This window comes from Ursus americanus, chromosome 5 (assembly GCF_024610735.1).
Source record: "Ursus americanus isolate L20-20 chromosome 5, mUrsAme1.1.p, whole genome shotgun sequence".
In the NCBI taxonomy this organism is placed as follows: domain Eukaryota; kingdom Metazoa; phylum Chordata; class Mammalia; order Carnivora; family Ursidae; genus Ursus; species Ursus americanus.
In genome coordinates, this window is record NC_142131.1 from 57,378,389 (window position 1) to 57,397,458 (window position 19,070).

The 19,070-nt window shown below is 55.8% G+C and overlaps 1 protein-coding gene and 1 long non-coding RNA gene across 5 annotated transcripts in view; one reads left to right on the forward strand and one right to left on the reverse strand.

The window, feature by feature from the left end:
* MACROH2A1 (macroH2A.1 histone) overlaps window positions 1-2,097 on the forward strand; it is a 76,854-nt gene extending 74,757 nt beyond the window's left edge. For all 4 annotated transcript variants that reach the window (XM_045794652.2, XM_087862254.1, XM_045794653.2 and 1 more), the window contains exon 9: window positions 1,514-2,097. In XM_045794652.2, the coding sequence (XP_045650608.1) occupies window positions 1,514-1,679 (166 nt within the window). In that variant the 3' untranslated portion in view covers window positions 1,680-2,097. The remainder of the gene's footprint in view (window positions 1-1,513) is intronic.
* LOC148110122 (uncharacterized) overlaps window positions 1-19,070 on the reverse strand; it is a 251,291-nt gene that overhangs the window by 6,959 nt on the left and 225,262 nt on the right. Inside the window, exon 3 of the long non-coding RNA XR_015724564.1 lies at window positions 414-524. This is a non-coding gene — a long non-coding RNA (uncharacterized LOC148110122). The remainder of the gene's footprint in view (window positions 1-413; window positions 525-19,070) is intronic.

Here is a 19,070-nt window from a genome sequence, read left to right on the forward strand (position 1 = left end):
GGCCAGGCCTGCATGTGCTGGCTGCCCTGTGGGTGCGCCACGTGGCTGAGGACGAGCCGCCTCTGTGGAGGGTCCTTCACAGCCCACCATGGCCCCCAGGCCACTCTGCACAGTCTGGGAGCGTGCCCTAGGTGACATCCCTCATCTGCTCAGAAGAACCTTCACTTGTGAAGCACCCAGAAGTTACTAGGGATCCATCTTCAAAAGCTGGTCAAAGCCCTGTTGGATGGAAAGTGAGTCACCAGAGTGGTTTTCGCCTGTGGCTCTGAGCTGCTCTGAGTCCTGACAGCAATGGAGCAAGTGTGGCTCGCCCGGGGAGCCAGCTAAGGTTGTCCAAGCGTCCCAGGCACTGAGTGAGGAAGGCTCGGGGGTGAAAAGACATCCCACACTTTACACATGTGAAAAGCTCTCACCTAGCAGCAGGTGCCCCATCGGAAGGAGAGGTGCAGCCGGAACTGGCAGGTTGGCCCAGCACTTGGGCCGCCTGCGGTGCCCAGGCTCAGGGCAGTTTGAGGTCTGTAGATCTGCCAATGAAAAGAGAAATCCCCATGAAAACAGGCCCCAGATTCACACCTGAGTATCCGTGACTGTACACTGGGCTAAGGATCTCAAGCCAGGGCACTGGCTCCGAGGCCCACGCTATTTCTGCCAGACGAGGCAGGCTGCTCTGTTCCTGCCCCTGTCCCGGGTCACCAGGGCCCTGCGCCTGCAGGGTTGACCAGGAAGAGCCTCAGACACACTCGGAGCAAGGGGCGTCCATCTTTCTAGACCTCATTTGAGACTCTTGAGAATTCTGTGCACCTACCCCTGCAGTTGCCACCCGACATTCACTGTAAGTGGAAGTAGCTGTGAATTCACGGCCATCTGGCCTGGAGATTCGGATGCTGTCCCTCGAGGTGCAGAGGCCACCTCAGCCAGGAGCTGTGCCCTGTACCCACCGCTCCCCTGGGCCCTGGCCTTTGGGTGGTGCAAGCCGGTGTGTCCCAGGCTGCGTTCTGGCCGGCAACCCCCGCACCTAGGAAGTCTCAGGCCCATGTGAGGGGTGTGTCCCTTTGACCTGTGTGTGTGAAAGTCCCCTCCTGGAGAAGCTCCAGCCTCCCGCTATCCCATGGAGTGAGAGCCACAGCCAGTGTGCGTCACGTCCCGTGCTAGTCACAGCGATGCTGGGAGGGGAAACGCGGGAGCTTGAGCTACCCGTGGGACACTTAATGCTTAAAACGCAGGTCCTGCCTGTCTACCGCTTGCTCCCAGAAGACCTGGCATGTCCCCTTTCTCTGAGGGCACACAGAACATTCTCCTGCAGGTCATAGTTCTCTGCCCACCCGTGGGGCAGGCGCCGGCCTTTCTCATGTCTGTAGGAGCGTCCGCAGGACCCCACACGCCCCGCCCCGGGGCACTGAGGCGGCATGAGGCGAAGCACCACACACGGCCTTGGGGGCCTCGGGGAGGAAGGTGGGGGGAAGGGCTGTGGCCTCTGGCCTGTCTGGGTGCTGAGCTCTTTCCTCTCCCGCAGGAATGGTTTTCCAAAGCAGACGGCAGCGCAGCTGATTCTGAAGGCCATCTCCAGTTACTTCGTGTCAACGATGTCCTCTTCCATCAAAACGGTGTATTTCGTGCTTTTTGACAGCGAGAGTATAGGCATCTACGTACAGGAAATGGCCAAGCTGGACGCCAACTAGGCCGAGGAGCTACAGAACGGCCTGCTCCGTGCCCCGCCTCCGATTTGAAAGAAAGAAAAACCCCCTTCACTCCTGTTGGGAGGCGGGACCCTTTCATTTCCAATTTTGCTCATCTAGGGAAAATAAGGTTTTGGTTTCCAGTTTGTTTTTGACCTTCTAAAATGTTTTTACGTTAGCACTGATAGTTGGCATTACTGTTGTTAAGCACTGTGTTCCAGACCGTGTCTGACTTTAGTGTAACCTAGGAGATTTTATAGTTTTATTTTAATGAAACCCTGCTTGGCGCAGAACAGCGGGGAGAGCAGTGTCTTCTACGTGCGGCCGAGTCCAGGAAGCTGTTTTGTGACCGTGTGTCGTGGTGCTTCATTGTACATCCAGTGGCGTTCTTTTTACTATAATGTTCCTTTTTTTTTTTTTCTCAAGAAGAAAAATCATGAATTTGCGGCAGACTTAATTTTTGTTTACTTTTTGTCTTAATAATGGATTTGAAAATGAAAGATTTAAAAGGCAGAACAGAATCTGTTGTCCTTAATTATATTTGCAATTTGGAATTTGTGTGAATTGATTTAGTAAAATGTTAAACTGCTGTTGTGACTGGCGTGTTTCAAGTTACTGTGCCCTTGAGCCCTAGGTGGGCTCCTCTCATCACAGGATGGGGGGGCTGGGGGACTAGGGTGGGGCAGCCCCCCAGCCCCCCCAGGGCCACCGCTGCCTGGACACAGGGGCATCTTCAGTCCCTGGGGTGGTAGAGGGAGCTCCTGTGAAGTCTTTCCTTCCATCCTTGTGACACCTGGGCAAGGGTGTTCTCCCCATTTCATGGACGAGGAAGCAGATATTCTGAAAGCCATGCGGGCAGGCGGCAAGTGGCAGACTGTTATTCGAGTCCAGGTCTTTAGACTCTGAGCCCAGCTCTCTCCTGCCATCTGCCCCCCTCCTCCCCGCAATGGGTGGCCTCTCCAGGTCATGGATGGGCCCAGTGTCCCTGGGCCACTTGCCAAATTGAAGCCTTGAGACTCTACCGGGGCTGTATTGGGCCTTCTGTTCCTATAGGACAGGGTTCCTGCTGCCAAGAACATTCCAAGGGCAAGGCACCACCACCATGGTCCCCAAGATGTGCTGCCAGCTTTTACATGCTTCTCGAGGCTATGGGTGCTTAGTGATGCAGAGGACAGCTGACCCTTGAGCAACATGGGGGTCAGGGCCACCAACCCCAGCACAATTGAAAATCCACGTACTTACGAATTCGCTACCACTAGCCTACTGTTGACTAGAAACCTCGCTGATATCCTAGCCGATGAACATATTCTGCGTATTACATGTAGCATATACTGTATTGCTACAATAAAGCGCGAGGAAAAAAATGTTAGTAAGAAAAGCAAAGGGAAGAGAAATTTACAGCACTACACTCTATTTATTAAAAAACACCTCGCCTAAGCGGACGGACCTGCACAGTTCAAACCCATCTTGTTCAGGGTCAGCTGTAGTTAGAAAGATCCCAGCTGGACCAGGGTGGGTAAACTTGTTACTTAAATTCAGTTCGCCAAACACAGACGCTGTTTGCTTCCAAAGGTACTTTTGCCTTTATCTGAATTTGCCTGTAACGCACAGAAGACTTTCTCTCTTTAAAAAGACATGCCTGCTTCTAAAACAGACTTTAACCAAGAGAAAATATGCAGCACACTGCGTATCATGGATGGATGTGAAGGATCCTTTTTCCTTTCCGAACTGTGCCTGATGAAATCAAAATAGACGTCCTGAGCCATCACGTAACCACGCTCTTCAATGAAAAGGCAACTACTTCTAACCAAAACCCAAGTTTCTCCTGAAAGTAGAAAGGAATTATTAAAACCTTTACCTTTCTTCCCCAAGATCTCTATCGAGTCTAGATTTCCTACTTCTTTTTTTTTAAGATTTATTTATTTATTTACTTGACAGAGATAGAGACAGCCAGCGAGAGAGGGAACACAAGCAGGGGGAGTGGGAGAGGAAGAAGCAGGCTCACAGCAGAGGAGCCTGATGCAGGGCTCGATCCCAGAACGCCGGGATCACGCCCTGAGCCGAAGGCAGACGCTTAACTGCTGTGCCACCCAGGCGCCCCTAGATTTCCTACTTCTTGATGAGAATTTGGCAATAAGTTTATATAGTTTATCATGGTGTTTTCAAGAAGATGTCATCGCTTCCTAAGGAATACCTTCACTGCTTGCGCGGACCAACCGTACCATGCAGCCATTCACCCAAGAGCATTGTCTCTGCAGGTAGAATCCGCAGTGTGGGGGAAGGGGTGGGGACGAGAAAAAAGCAGGGCTAACGGGAGCTGGAAAGAGTGATCCTTTACTGGGTGCCAGGCACTGTCTTGAGCCCCATGTGGCCATCATTCCATTCTGCCCTACGGATAGTTCTGTGGGCAGTTCCTGTTATCAGAGCCATTTTACAGCTGAGAACACTGAGGCTAGGAGAAGTTAAGTAACTTGCCAGTGATCCCAGCGCTAGTAAGGGACAACCGGATTCAAATGCAGAGATCCTGACCACTGCGAGCCAGGGCTCAGTCTAATCAGCAACTAAAGAGAATCCAGGTCGCTGTGGTGGTATTTCTAACTTGGAGACTGAAACACAGAAGGAACCCAGGGTTTAAAAGCTTCTGGGTGAATCACATTTCCTCAACTTTGAAGAAGGGACCACAGAAGCAAATCCTGTGTTTAGCGGGGGTTCCTCCACTAGATGGCGCTAAAAGGACTGGGAAGCAAATAGAGGCGGGGGGGGGGGCCTGTTTGCAAGATTCCTTCAGCATGCACAAAAGAGTAAGTTGCATTTGTCAGGATTTGTGTGAATTATTTACCATAATCACCTAAATGTTTCTAAACTTTCACTAATCCAAAGTGCATCTCGCCCCTGAGATGTGGGCTCATTGAAGAAATTCTTCCCAATGAAACAGAGGAAAGAGAGCCAGCCGACGGCCTGGGATTCCCATCATGTTTAAACCACCCAGTTAGCTTTTAAAGCCAGGATCAAAACTTGTTCTCTGATGTCAGCCTCATGTTTACAGGGAAAAAAGAAAACAGCCCATTACTTTAAAGAAAAGTTGGTGTAACTGCGAGGGGAAACTTGAAATGTACATGCGCCTCTATTCAAGACTGGTTAGCAGGCAGTGACATTTACCAAAATGAAAGTATTCTGCAACCTGGGGGCCATGCAGCCGTGCGATCTGGTGGTGGCACCAGGCAGACAACACCCCCCAACTTGTTTCTGAGGAGCAGTCCTTGCCCTCCGTAGCCAGGCTCCGCCCTGCATCGTCTAGACAATTCCCTCTGCCTCCTCCATCTGAGATGTCTCATGGCTCCAACTGGGGCCAAGGTGACAGATAACTACTGTGTGTGTACCCAACACACATGGGCCCTCTACCTCCATTTCAGCTACATCCCACAGCAACCCTGAGATGGTGGTAATACTATCCCTATTTTACAGATGAGAAAAGTACAACACACCTCTCTAGCTGAGGCGTATTCCCCAAAGTCACACAGCTCTCAGCACTGGAGCTGTGATTTGAACCCACTCTATGTTATCTGAACCCTCAAAGGTGGCCTCTCCTTTGGTATGCACCCCCAAGTCTCGCTCCGGTTAGGCAGGCCTTCTTGCCTATTCACTGACAGGTCCTGCATGGCCAGCCCTGGCAGCATAAACAGAACGTGCTCGAGGACAGATGGACAGACATATGTATTTAAAGCAGTCTAGGGCCAGCGAGATTTGCTGGGTATTTACTATGAACGAGCCCTCAAACTGAGGCCTCTTGCAAAGGCAGATCAGACAGTGCCTCTGTCCAGCAGAGTGGGAGACCCAGAGCCACGCTTGCTAGACGGGCAGGGACTCAGGAGGGGAGCTGTGCTCACTGGCTCAGTGTGCAGGGAGGGTTCCGTGCGGCAGATGACCTAGACCAGGACTTCCTAGGACAGGCTGCAATCTCCTAGCCCGAGAGAACAAGGGGATAGGTGGTAAGTAGCCAGATGGCACACAGGCATCACAGCCCCAGCCGGGGGAGCCACGGGGTCTGCTGGGGGCTGAGAAGCCCGCATCAGCACCCCACACGCAGCCAGGCCAGCCACGTCAGCCCTGGCCTCTGCTCCCCGGCCCTGTCCCTGGCATGTGGCGCTGTCTGTCCGTGCCTATGTTTATCTGGCAGAATTCCTCCTTCCCGTTCAGGGTCAGGCGGCTAGGTTCGGTCTCAGCTACAGTCTGCCCTGACAGGGAACAGGCGGGAAGCGAAGACCAGAAAACAAGAGGTGAGCAGTCATTTCGGTCTGTCGTCCAGTCTCACCAATCCCGTCTGGTCCCGAGGCCGGAGGGTGGAAGACCCGACTGGGCCGGTCGGGACGGGATCAGGCCGTCCTCAGGCTGTGTCATCAGTGCCCCTGGGCAGGCCGGTCTCCCTCCGTCAGAGGCAGCGGTGGCTGGGGGATGGCGTGGCTGCTTCCCTCACTAGCAACCGCGATGTTTGATTTTCCTGGCCCGGCGCCACCGGCCAACGTTATCTTGGGAGCTGGCCTTGGTGCGGCCCCGGAGGGATCCCCCTGAAAGCAAGGGGCTGGGAGGAGGGTCCTGGGCCCACCCCTGGCTGAGAAGAAAGGGAAATGCTCAATGGCCAGGGGTGAGGCCCCCTTTTCTCTGGCATTTCTTCTATTTAGAACCTAACCTGTTGTGTTTGCTTCTGGGGGCCCCCTGATATCAAAATAATATCCCATGACCCTCCTGACAGGGAGGTAATAAAACTGCTCATTAATCCCGGCCCCCATCACTGCCCCGCCATGCTCCTTAGCAAAGGTGTGTAAATAGAATGGCCTTTCCCTGACCCCTAAAAATCAACTCAGCCGGGCTGCTTTGTCAAACTGCAGAAAGAGAGTGCTTCACGAATGCTCTCACCGTGGAAGGCACTATCCTCCTCACACCCTTCTCCCACCAAAGGGACGCTCACCCCTCCCACGCCCTGACACCCAGGCTCTCTCTCTCTCTCACACACACACACACCCCGAGAAGATTCCAGAGCCCTGTGTCAGCAGAGTGCAGAACTGAAGGACAGGCAGAGAAACGTCCATCTTGAACAGGAGCATCCTGGACTCTGTCTCCCACAAAGCTGCCGAAATTTCTCCTCAGAGAGGCCAGTTTCGCTGCATAAATGCAGACCTTTGCTAACAGCCCCTTGAGTATGCTTCCAGGGGGCACCCAGACTGCCCTCCAAGGTCGGCCAGGGCCCTGCACCCGAAGTCGAGGGGGAGCCTTGCTGGGCCCTGGGGCACGTGCCACAGGTAACGTAATCACAGGGGAAGAGGCCTCCGACTGCCCTGAAAACTGTCCCAGCGTCACAAGGTGAAGGTCGCTGCCACGGCTGCGGGCTTCCAGCCACACTTTACCGAGGGCGGAAAGCTCAGAGTCCCAGAATGACACCCTCCAAATCCTGTGTCCAAAGCCTTGGAACCAGACCCACGACCACAGCGTAGGGTAACCCAGCCCGAGCACGCACGAAAGCGCGTCGTATGTGCCTTGCTGGCAGCAGTCCCTTCTGGCCCTGAGCCCCGGACCAGGCGACTTTGGTCTCGATGACCCAGATGTCCAGGCCACTTCCATCCCCGGTGACGAGCCCAGCCCCCCGCGCCGGGACCCCGGCTGACGGCACGGCCCCCGCTGAGCACCAGGGCCGCCCGCTCGGGCCTCGGCTCCGCCGTCCAGCACGCCCGCCTGAGCGCCGCACGCCCGGGCCGGCCCGGAAGGCCGCTCCTTCGGTGCCCCGACACGGCGCGGCTTCTGAAGCTTCAGAGAGTAAATTAGAGCAGACTTCGAGCAGGCTCAGCTGCAGCGGATGGGCAAATTGATTTGCTTCCCATCTGGGAGATTAAATTCCACCGCCCAAGATGGCAGCGGGGTAATGAGCTGTCAGTCACGGGCCGGCGCGTAATTGAACCCCGGCCGCTCCTCCTTAGGTCCCACGGAGGTCCTGTCCACCTCGAGGCAGCCTCCAAAGCCCCGGGGAGAGCTCACCTGGCCCTGTGGCACGCCCGGGGTAGGGTCAGTGCCACCGTGGGCGAGGGGGAGGCCAACGGTGAGGGACCTTCCCTGAGTCCACAGCCACTGACAGCCCGTCCAGGATGTGATCGCGGGCAAATCCAAACAGCTTGCCTTGAGGTGACGTGGCGCCCGAGGGACGTCGCTTGGCAGGGGGACCTTGCCTGAACCGTCCTTGGCCTCGAGTGTCCCCAGTCACCCCAGAGCGCCTTAGAGGGCAGCACCCAAAACCATCACCCACGCAGCCCTTTACAGCCTGCAAGACCCGGCCATGCATGCGCTGCCTCGGTCCCCACCACGTCCTGGGGGGATGGTGCAGTGTCTCCATCTGCAGAAGGGGCAAGAGGGACCCACAGAGGTCCGAGGAAGGCTGCTCAGCCTCGCCCTCCTCACCTTCCCACCTCTGCCTCTCTTTGTGCCAGTATGGATTCTGTTTCCGGCCACTCTTATCTTGCTTTCAGGACCCTGTGTATGCCAGTTCCTCGGCCTGGAACATGCCTCTGCCATCTTTTATCTGTAATCCTGCTCAACCCTTCAGGTCTCTGCTCTTAGACCTCCCTGCCACCTCCTCCAGGGAGCCTTCCCTGATCCTGTCGCTATCTGGGCTTCATGCCCTCTCTCGGTGCACTCTGCACACCCTCCAGCCACAGCCCTGTGCCTCCTGGACAGCTGTCGTGTGCTGACCAGGCTGTCTCCCCATCACACAGGGAGTATCACTCATTTGCACAGATCCCCTGAGCCCTCTGGGTCCAGCACTGTACAAGGCTCTGGGCACGCAGCAGTGCCTCCGTGAGGCCAGGGCCAAGGACCTTTGCACTGTATGGCACTGTCAGCGCCTCACCCCAAGGGCCTAGGGCAGGCAGGGGTGTACTCTCAGTGGTGACGTGAATCACTGCTCAAGCTGAGTCCACCAGGACCGCAAAGGCTGGTCACTGGGCAGAGCGCCTGACTCAGAGAAGGCAGTGAGAAGACCGGGGAGCATATGATCATTGCTGACACTCCAGCCGTATCCGAGTCAGCCAGGGGTACCGCCCCGCTGGCTCTCTCGCTTCATGTGGGCACATGGTGGCTTCAGAGTGGAGTCTGATGTTGGCACCAGGCCCCAGCACAGCACACTCTCGCCACACTGCTAACCACAGCCCGGATCTCATGGCATCTGGTGTTTCTGCTTTCTTTGGCTCTTGATTTGAAAAGGGAGTAGTCATGGGAACTTTCTGGCTAGATGCTAAATCCACGATATCAATAAACAGGGAAAATGGTAGAACACGCTTTCAGGAGAGACCTGTGAGTTACTGTAGCCAAGAGCTCCTCGCCTGCGTGCCAGTGAGCCTGGACGCACAGACTTCCCGGGCAAGGGTACTGGCCACGGGGCAGGTGGCCTCGGTGGGCCCCTAGCAGCATTTCCTAAAGGCCCAGCACACAAACCCGAGTCAGGAATCTTCTTCTTACATCCCCGGCCCCAGGACAGGAGGGCCAAGTCCTGCTGCCCGCTCGGCACAAGGCCTGGATTCTAGTACGGTCAGGCTCTTGTACCAGCACAAATAGCACCACGGACACGAGGGTCCCTACAGGATGTCTGACCCTCTGCTGCCTGGACACCATAGTGCAGGTGCAGATCACAACGCCACAGGGCCTTCGAGAACAGAGAGCCTACTGCCACTTCCACGCTCGGGCCGGAAAACAGCAGTCACAACACGGCTAGACGGGACTGCGCATTAAGAGGGGGCAGCACCTGGTTCCCTAAGGGGTCGACGTGCACTCTCCGGTCAAATCCTCCTCACGACCCCACAAAATGAGCATTCTGATCCCCACTTTCTAGGCAACACAGTGAGGCTCAGAGAGGTGAAGCGACTTGGCCAGGCCACACAGCAGAAGCTGGCAGAACCAGGATTCAGAACTGGGAATGGGAAACTGGGAAGCCAACTCTTGTTCGTTCTCACACGCTGTCTCCCAATGGCCTCCAAGGGGACACGGCCCCATTTCACAGATGAGGACAAGCGAGGAGGAGGTCAGCAGCTTATGCAATGCCATCGTCAGTGAGTGGCAGGTCTGGGGCTTCCGGCTGGGCCTCCCGAGTAGAGACGGAGGGCTCAGGCAAAGCCTCGGCTGACACAGGCACCAGCCCCACGCTCTGCTCCTCCGCAGGCTGGGGACCTGGCCGGGGCCTTCCAGTAATTAGTGGGCTCCTGTTAAGACCCAGTCGCGCCGCGCTTGGGCCAGGACTTGTTTTTGTTCCCGCGCGGAGGCCCTCGCAGGAAGGCCAGGCGCACGTGCGCAGCCCCATAAATCCAGCCGGCGTCGCTCATTACAACGTTCTGCTTCACGGCTCCGCCGGCCCCAGCCCGCACGGGCTTCGCCGGCCCTGGGCCTCCCTGCAGCCAAGCCCGGCCGCCCCGCGCCGCCCGCAGCCTCAGACATGAGCTCATCCAGCACGCCGCGTGTGAGGAAGTGGCCGGGCGGCGCTCTCGGCAGCGAGGGGACAATGTGCCTATTAAGGCTGTCAGCTGTCAGCCCCCCCACTGATACACCCCGCCCTGCTGAGGCAGGACCACCCCACTCTGGGCCCGGCCCGAGCCCCAGTGGGTGCAGACGTGCCCTGCGGTGTGGCCCGTCCACTATGACAGCAGCCGCAGGAAGTCGGAGCCGGAGGTGAGGACTCGGGCGATGGGACAAGTAGGCTCAGGGACCGGCAGCCCCTGAGCACCGTCCTGGCCCTGGCAGACTGACCACCTCCCTGCGGGATCTGGGCAGGTCCCCGGGCCCCACAGCTAGAAAATGGGAAGCTACTCCCCGTTCCGGCTGGGAGAACACCGCTCCACAGCCCGTGACCTTGAGCCAGACTACAGCATTCCATCAGTATGAAACCTGGCCGGTCCCCGGTTTCTGTGGCCTGAGGAACGCAGAAGGGCTGCGGGGCGAGGCAAGTCACCCCACCTCCTGACGGTGTGGTCTGTGGTCTCCTGGGCTGTAAAACAGAGTTGCCAGCACAGTGTCAGGGGCAAATACTTGAAGAAAGGCGAACTATTTTTTTTCTATTGCTCTGATTCCCATAAACGTTAGAAGCCATGGGTCTGCCACGGCTGACATCCAAACTCCGGCTGTGGTCAGTGTTTCAGAGTTAGCCAGCTCATCTCTATGTGCGCCAAGCTCAAGGGACCCTGGCCAGGTGGTTATCAATATCAGGTACAATTCTAACCCAACCTTTACTGTATGTAGCTGAAGGTGCTGGAATTATTGGCAAACGCTTCTCCATCTGCTATTAACACAGCTCAGAGAAAAGTTCGGCAACGTCCAGTTCGCAGGGAACCTTCTAGAACTGTGCTGTCCAATTTGATAACTATTAACCACATACGGCTATTTAAATTAAAATGAAGTCAAATTTAGAATTCAGTGCCTCATTTTCACTTGTCGAATTGTAAGCACTCCGCAGGCACTTGCGGCTGGTGGCTACTGTATTGGGCGGCATGGCTCTTGAACCTTATGTGGAGATCTCCAGAAAGGCACTCCAAGCTTTTCCTACCATTGAATTTAGTATATGGAGCAAAAACTATGGCCCAGGCATGTCCACCAGGCTACCAAAAGTAATAAAGACAGTGATTGCTCATGGTGGTAGAAACGATAATATCCATGTATTGAGTGGTTCTGTGTTTTAGGCACTGTGCTGGGTGCCTCACGTTCATTGCATGAAACTCCCCCCAAATACTCTACAGTTCGTGACATATCCCCACCTTACTCATGACAAAATAGACTCAGGGCGATTAAGGAATTGAAGCAAAGTAGAGAGACAAGACCAGCTCGGCCTTCAACGCCAGCCCGCCGCTCAGGTGCTGGTGACCTTCCAGGCTTTGAAGAGATTTGCACCCAGAGGGTTGACCGTTCTTTCCAGAAGGTATCTGTCTCCCTTTTGCCTTTCCCTTAGCTTTAAACACCTGCTGCTCTCAGGAAAGCTCAGGTCTGTTCAAGCCTGGGCCGAGGCTCACTCTTGTCCTTGGCTGCTGTGCGGAATTCCTTGCACTGGACGGGCCTGTGAAGGCTGCTGCTGCTGGCCGCTGGGGCTGCCCTCACTCCACCCACCGCCCCCTGTGCCTGGACGGACCTGCTCCTTGGGCCCGGGCACCATGGGGGAGACAATGGATGGAGGCCCCACCTGTGTTGCCAAACCCCTTCAGAGAGCACAGCCCAATGCAGGGGTCAGGGCAGCAGGACCTACAGGGACGGCAGGGTGTCAGGGGGATGACCCACGGTGTGTGCCTGTGAGCAGGACCAGCTCATGTGTTCCTGCCAGGGCCGCAGCTATGGGAGACACTGAGACACAGGGAGCAGGACAGGGTGACTGCCCAGGCCCCTGGGGTGAGCACCAGCCCGTTCATTCACGAACCCGTCCGTTAGCCATTCGCTGAATAAAGGAGCGCCGGGGGCCAAACCTCGAGCCAGGGTCACCTTCTACAGATCAGGCCCCCGTGGGCCACAAAGCACCTCTCCCGCCATTCCCAAACACTTCTATCCCGCTGCAGCCTCACGACAACCCCGAGAGGCAGGCAGGCGGGGCAAGGACAGGCCCCCAACTTGACAGATGGAGAAACTAAGGGCTGAGGAGCAAAAGCCATTTCCCAAAGCCTGCAAAGCGCCTCGCCAGGCTTGACCCCAGGGCTTATCACCTGATTACCAAGTCACTCTTTAAAGGGAGCATTTTACGTGGACAGGGGGTGCTGTGGGCTCTGTGGCTCCAAAGACCACACAAGGACACTGGAGGTACAACCGCATCCTGGGCCTCCAGCCTCCCCCTCCCCCCAGCAGGCCGTCCCCGGGTCCGAGTCACCAGGGACGACTCTCACGAAGCTCCCTTAGCCAGGCACTGGGGACCTGGGGCATTTCCTCTCCTGTGCTTGCTTAGAGACCCCAGGATCGCAGGCACCCCCACAGGCTCTGGGCAAGGCCACCTCTCCGGCTCTCACACCCCAGAGGACCACGCAGGCTGGCCAGGCCTTCCCCAGGGACTCAGCAGGAACACAGTGCACGGGCAGCTCCCCCATCCGGAGCCCTGTGCCCGCTGGCACGAGTCCGCTGCGGCCGGACCAGCCAAGCCGGGCCTTCCAGACTTCAAGCTGAAGCAACATCCGAAATGGGCTCACACCTCTGTGCTGGAGGCAGGGGGATGCACTACACCCTCCCCAAGGCCCGATCCTATGTTTGTCTCGCTCAAGCCCTAGGACTCCAGTTTAAGAGCCTTTTTATAGACTCCTATAAAGGAGAAAGTGAACTTTTAACATGTTTGCACTTCACTAAGTCAATACGCATAAAAGGGACAAGAGCGGAGCTTCCTCGGCTCAGATGCAGGCCGGCAGGGCGGCCGGGCAGCGGCAGGGCCATCCCGGCTCCCGCGGGCGCTGCTGGCCACGTCTCCTCCCCGTGGGCCTGCAGTGTGGCCCCCAATTAGCAGGCCGCCGTCCACTGGGGCCGTGCACGGGCACTAATGAAGCCGGAAAGCCCTGCCTGGCCGGGCTAATGGGTGGCTCCTGCCCTCACTCAGCCGAGACGGCCCCCCAGACGCACGGTTTTCATGGGAAGATTTAGAGGAGCAGAGACGCGGAAGCTGTAAAGTTTTACTAGGAATTCTCAACCATCCTCCTTTGGCCCCGACACTCACGCTGCCCTTCATTTTTAAGAGAGCTTCCTTTCTGCTTTGAACTTACTCCTTAAATCTCAGCAACCCTGTGCCGGCCTCCAGGATCCAGGATCTGGGCTCAACCTCCAGAGAGGCCTGCCCATCCAGGAGGAAGAGGAAGAGACTGCGCGGGCACCCCGAGGGCCTTCTCCTGCCCAGCCTCGCTCTGGAACAATCCCTAGGGAGGCCAGTCTGCCTGCCTGCCATCACGTCCAGGCCATGGGAATGCAGGGCTCATGCCTGAGACCCGACATGCTCCTTGGAGTCAGGGTTACGGATAATACATGCAGCTCTCTTCTCTTGTTCACTCATTTGTACCAACTTAGTACCTACGGTGTGCAAACCCTTTGAAAGCTCAGTGCTTAAGAAAGAGGACATTTGAGTCAATGCTGTGGTCTTGGGCGTATCACTTGGCTTCTCTGAGCCTACAACTTATCCATAAAATAGGAACAATACTACCCTTCCACACACCCCCACCATGAGGTTACTGAAAATATTAAATGACAAGGTACATGTGCCCCGCATACAGCAAGTACTCAATAAATGGTAGCTTAGCGCCCTAACAGCTCTATGAGGAAGATCCCGTTCTCCCCTCTCTGAGAGCAACGGAACTGAGAAGGTTCAATGACTTACCCAAGGTCACATGGGAGACAGAGACAGAACTGGGTTCAATCCCAGCTCTTTCAGACCCCAGGCTACAACCATCATCGCTGGCATGCAAACCACCCCAGGCCCGGGAGGCCAGCAGGCCCCTAAATCAGTGAGAAAAACTTAGGGTCAAGAAACCTACCTAGAATTTTGTACTCAGCAAATCTACAAAGGAATTATTTTAATTTCAGCATCACGGTTGAGTGCTGTTTCTTCATTTGAGTTAGTGATGGCAGAGAGCGCGTGGGCTGCAATGTTTCCAGGGCTTCGGGGAACTGGCTCAGGGCATGGAGCCAATGTATCATCTGCTGCCGGAGATCAAACCCTCAGTGCAGGGACAGTCATTACTGGTGGCTCCTGAGAAGCCAGTCCCTGCAGCACCCCAGCCCCTGGAGGCCAGGCGGACAGGGGCCCTCTGGCTGTGCCCTCAGTGGGTCAGTGGGGAGGGATTGCAGTCAGGAGCCAAGGCTGCCTGGCATCCCCTTCAAAGAGCTGGCATCTCTCTGCCCCATCCTGGTCTGCAATTATCTGGATGATTGGCATCTCTCTGCAAGTTCTGAGGACAGTCTGCTAACCACCTTTGTGGAATTCTTATTTTCTAAGAGAATTTTTTTCAATCATTCACAAAATAGTTTCTCTTTGTTTCTGAATGGACGGAGGACTCCTCAGTGGGAAGTCATGCAAAGCATGGGCCTGGAGCAATGTTCAAGCCTGGAATCAACGAATGCTACAAGTCCAAAGTGCATGGACCCATGGGCAAGGTCGATAGCAGATATAGAAACTGAGACCCGGATGCAAAGGGTCTGCTCCAGAGCCAGTGACCAGTCCCGTGTCGGTGCTGAGAATTAAGCAGCATTGTCTTGGTCCATCTGCCTTCTTGTCTTTGCCTCAGTCTCCTTTATAACAGCCTTGAAATGCCTCAATCCTGTGGTAATTGTCTGTGCTCAATTCCTCTTTGGAGAGAGAGCTGATTTTTCTTTCCTAGGTTGTTAAAGGCCCAGGGATCTGCAGATCCATCAGGTCCTGGGAGGAGGCCCTCTATGGGCAAAGGCTGGCCTGTGCGTGGAAGATTCCTGAGGCCTTAAATAAAGCAAAACCCCAAAGCTGTCTACTTCTACCCTCACCCCCCTGGTGCATCCCTACGTTCCGCTCAACACAGCCCGTTGCCAGTCGCAGGCTCACTTCCGCAAGCCGCGGAGAAGGTGGTGGTTTCGCGCGTGCTCCCTGAGGACACCAAAGCCAAGGGAATTTCTGAAAAAAGCTCACAGATCCCATGGGCAGTTTGGCTTTCTATACAGTCATGAACGTGGAGTGAGTTCTCCCGGAGGTTCCCTGACAGCACGCGGCACCCATCTCTTGGTTGCCACTCATCTTTCTGGGAGCTTCTGCCCTCCCGAGCACAGACACGGAGCCAGAAGTTATGGAAGAAAGCAACCGAAGGGAGAGAAAGTGTTGTCACAAAGCTCACAGTTGTGACCCCGCAGGAAAGAAGGGGCAGCCTCCCCGTCAGTCATGATCATGCTCCCTTCTTGTCGCTCCTTACGTGCTGTTAGACCCAACCCCGAAGGAAATGCATGCTCGTGGAGACGACCACCTCGAGCGCCAGACAGGAGCAAGGGGACAGGCAGGAAGGCCCTGGAGAAACTGCTGAAGAGCGGCGGGCTGCAAAGCCAAGTCATGCTGAGGCGTGGGTGCCTGACGGCAGCCTCCCCGGCCTCTCAGGAGGCCCCCCGGGGAAGGACGGGGCACACCGGCCCATCTGAGTGGGGAGCACGGGTTTCACTTGCCAGGTTTCCAGAGAGAGCTGTGGGGGACGGGTCACCCCCCTGGACCTACAGATGGCCTCCTCCCAGAGCTGGAGGGCCACAACCACGCCAACCCTGGCCACTCCGTTTCTACGCCAAAACTCTAAATGCCTGAGCTCTTCATCTAGGCTTTCCTCTGTCACTCAGACCAGAGCCAACACCAGCCACTGCCAGGGACTCTGGGGTCCCTTCGACATGAATGGCAATCACAACCCCAGGTAGCATTTCCTGATTGCTCATCATGGGTCAGGCCCTGTGTGGAAGGAACCTCAGCGGCAGCACAGAGGCGCGCACGCGCACTCTCACAGGTGGGGAAACTGGGGCTTTGAGAAATTAAGGCACTTGCCCAAGGTCACAAGCAAGGGAAAGAGCCAGGACCTGAATCCAGGTCTGTCTGACTCCAGGGTCCGCTTTCTTAATCGCTCTGCTCCCCACCCTGCCCTGGGGAGCCCCTCCCATTCCAGAACCCCGCCCAGAGGTCCCAGCTTGCAGGCAGCTGGGCCAGGAAGCCTTTGTGAACTCACCGGCAGCTCCAGGCTCTGTGCGGGGCGGCTGAGCTGTCCCAGCCACTCCCCCGCCGGATGGGGACAGTGGTGGGGACGTAGCGCCAGGCCCCCACATACCCCGAGGAGCAGCTTCTTCCTGCTCTGCCCCCAACATCTGCTACAGCCTACCTCTCAGCGGCTGCACAGAGGCTGGAGGCAGTGCCAGGGAGAGGACACGAAACGGGACTTTCTCAATGGAAAAGGTGTACGCAAACACCCCTGGGCTGGGAGAGAAGATGTAAGGTCGGGCTTGTATGCTGAAGCCGTTGCCATCCTTGGGAATGACGCTTCATTAAAAACACAACCAACCGGGGTCCTGGGTCCAGCGAGTCCCTGGGGGGGAGTGTTTGGGTGTGACCCAGCAACACAGCAGCTAGACCTGTGGAGTCTGGAGCATGGCCTCAGGGCCAAGTTCCCATCCACACATACACACCTGTCTCTCAACCCAGGTCCTTGCTTGGGTCACCAGAGGCTCCAGATGTGGGCTTCAAAGAAGACGGCATCTTAACAGCCCCTCGGGCCCCAACCACACCTCAGCCCCCTGCCCTCGCAGATAATCCCCACACCCCATTTAAGAAGTTTACTTGTCTAGTCCTTTGGAATTTCCACGACCATCATGAAAAGGAAAGGAAAAATCCTCTTGAAGCCCCCACTCACTGGTGCCCACCACCAGGCTTGACACACACGCTCAGAGACACAGCTACGCAGAGTGGGTCCTGAAAGGTCACGCAGCTTCCCACGCACCTGCCCCGACAGTCGGACCCACCTGTACCTGGTCTTCTGAAGGGGCACAGGACAGGGAGAAGGGGGTGGACCTGGCTTCTCAGCCCAGTCTGCCAGCTTGCTGTGAGACCTTGGATATCTCGCCTGACATTTCTGAGCCTTTCAAAATGTCTATGTGACAATCAAATAAGACGCTATGAGTATAGAGGCATGGCACAGACACAGGATCTGGCACACAGTAGGTGCTCAATAAATGAATGGTGGTTGTTTCCTCTTTACGTCCTCGTGTCTGTGTGCCCTGTCCTCTCTCTGACAAGAACCTCGTACAGAGAAACCAGGTCTTTTCCTTCCCCTCGATGGCCCCTGGGCTGAGTCCGGTGCTGAGTCCTCCGAGGCCTCTGAAGAAACAGGGCATGCTGTGCGCCCAGGGGGGACGGAGATAAATGTACTTTAGAGGGAGGCCTCCAGCTCCTGGCAATGCACCAGGCCACCCCCGCCCCCACCATAAGCATCCAGAAATGCTGGGTAAGACACAATAAACAGAAATTTAAATGCAAAGACTAATCAGAGGTGGAAAGAAGGTAGGAAGGAAGGGAAGGAGGGAGGACGGAACAGGGGTGGGAAATATACAGGACTAAAAGCTCAAGCTGGAGATGCCCAAGCCATGTGAGGACGGAAACCGCAGGTGCCCTGGGGGCATCAGCCAATCCCAGAAGCAGAAAAAACCTTTGGCCCACAAAACGGGGGAGGTGTCAACTGGAACTTCTGCCTGGACCTAGAACTTTGGAAGTTATACCTCCTCCAGTCCACTCATTGGAAGAGGAGACCAGCAGGAAACACAGCCATGTCCAGCCTTGGCTCGGAGGGAGAAATACCCAGGAAGTGTCCCGTGGGAGCACATGACCCAAGCCTGCCTTCACTCGGGTGAGCTCACAACACCTTCTCGGTCTGGGGAACTCCCAAGTAGATTTCAAGTGATGTCACGTAGGTGGCATCACTGGACACCAAGAAGAAGCCTTCGCAAACTCTCTCGGGAAGCATGCACGCTCAGCCCAGGCCCTCAGGAATCTTGCCAAAGACAATCAGCTACATATGAGCTCAGCATGAAAAATGACCGAATACCCAAGGGAAGAAGACAGTATCGGTGAGAGTCAGCAGGAAGGGCAGCAAAGTTGATCCCCCAGGGCCAGATTACACATATAAAATATGAAATAAGGCCTTTATATAAGCCTAAACCCAATGGAAAAAGAAAATTTTGAAACTGACCAGGCATACTTGAAAAACGATCAACTAGAATTTCTAGAAATGAAAAATGAAATCAGAAACCCAATAAATAAATACAGCTGGCACGAGAATTAATTAACTGGAAAAAGATGTAAAGAAAGAACTCACAAAGTGGCCCAGAGATCGAATGGGACAGAGGGGGGCAGAGACATGAAAGAAATGCTTGAAGAATTCCAAGTGTCACGCTCTGGGACACACCGCGCGAGAAGTGTGCCCTAGACAGCAGCTGCCCTTCAACCTGGGGCCGCGCGAGGACAACCACCTGAACCCGACCCACAGCCTGGAGCCGAACGGAAGACCTGTAGACCCCCGAGTAAAATATATTTTTGTTGTAAGCCGCTGGAGCTATCAGGAGGTGTTTCAGATCTGGGCGGTGCACCGAGAGCGCGGAACCAGGACCGAATCCAGGAACACTGCCCGACCCCGCGACGGGAGGATCCCACGGCATTTTCCCGGGAGGAAGACCGCCCTGGAGCACGACTCGGTGCCTCCTAGTCCTCCTCTCTTCAGGGATAATGGGTGAGAATTGTGGTTACTTTGTCCCTGCTCTTCAGTTCCATATTGTGCAGGGGATTTTTCGACCGGTAGGGAGTGCGAGTACTTGTCCCTTCGGTTCACAGGCGTCTGCACCAAGAGCAATGATGTCGGTCACAAGCCCCTGAGCCTGTTGTGA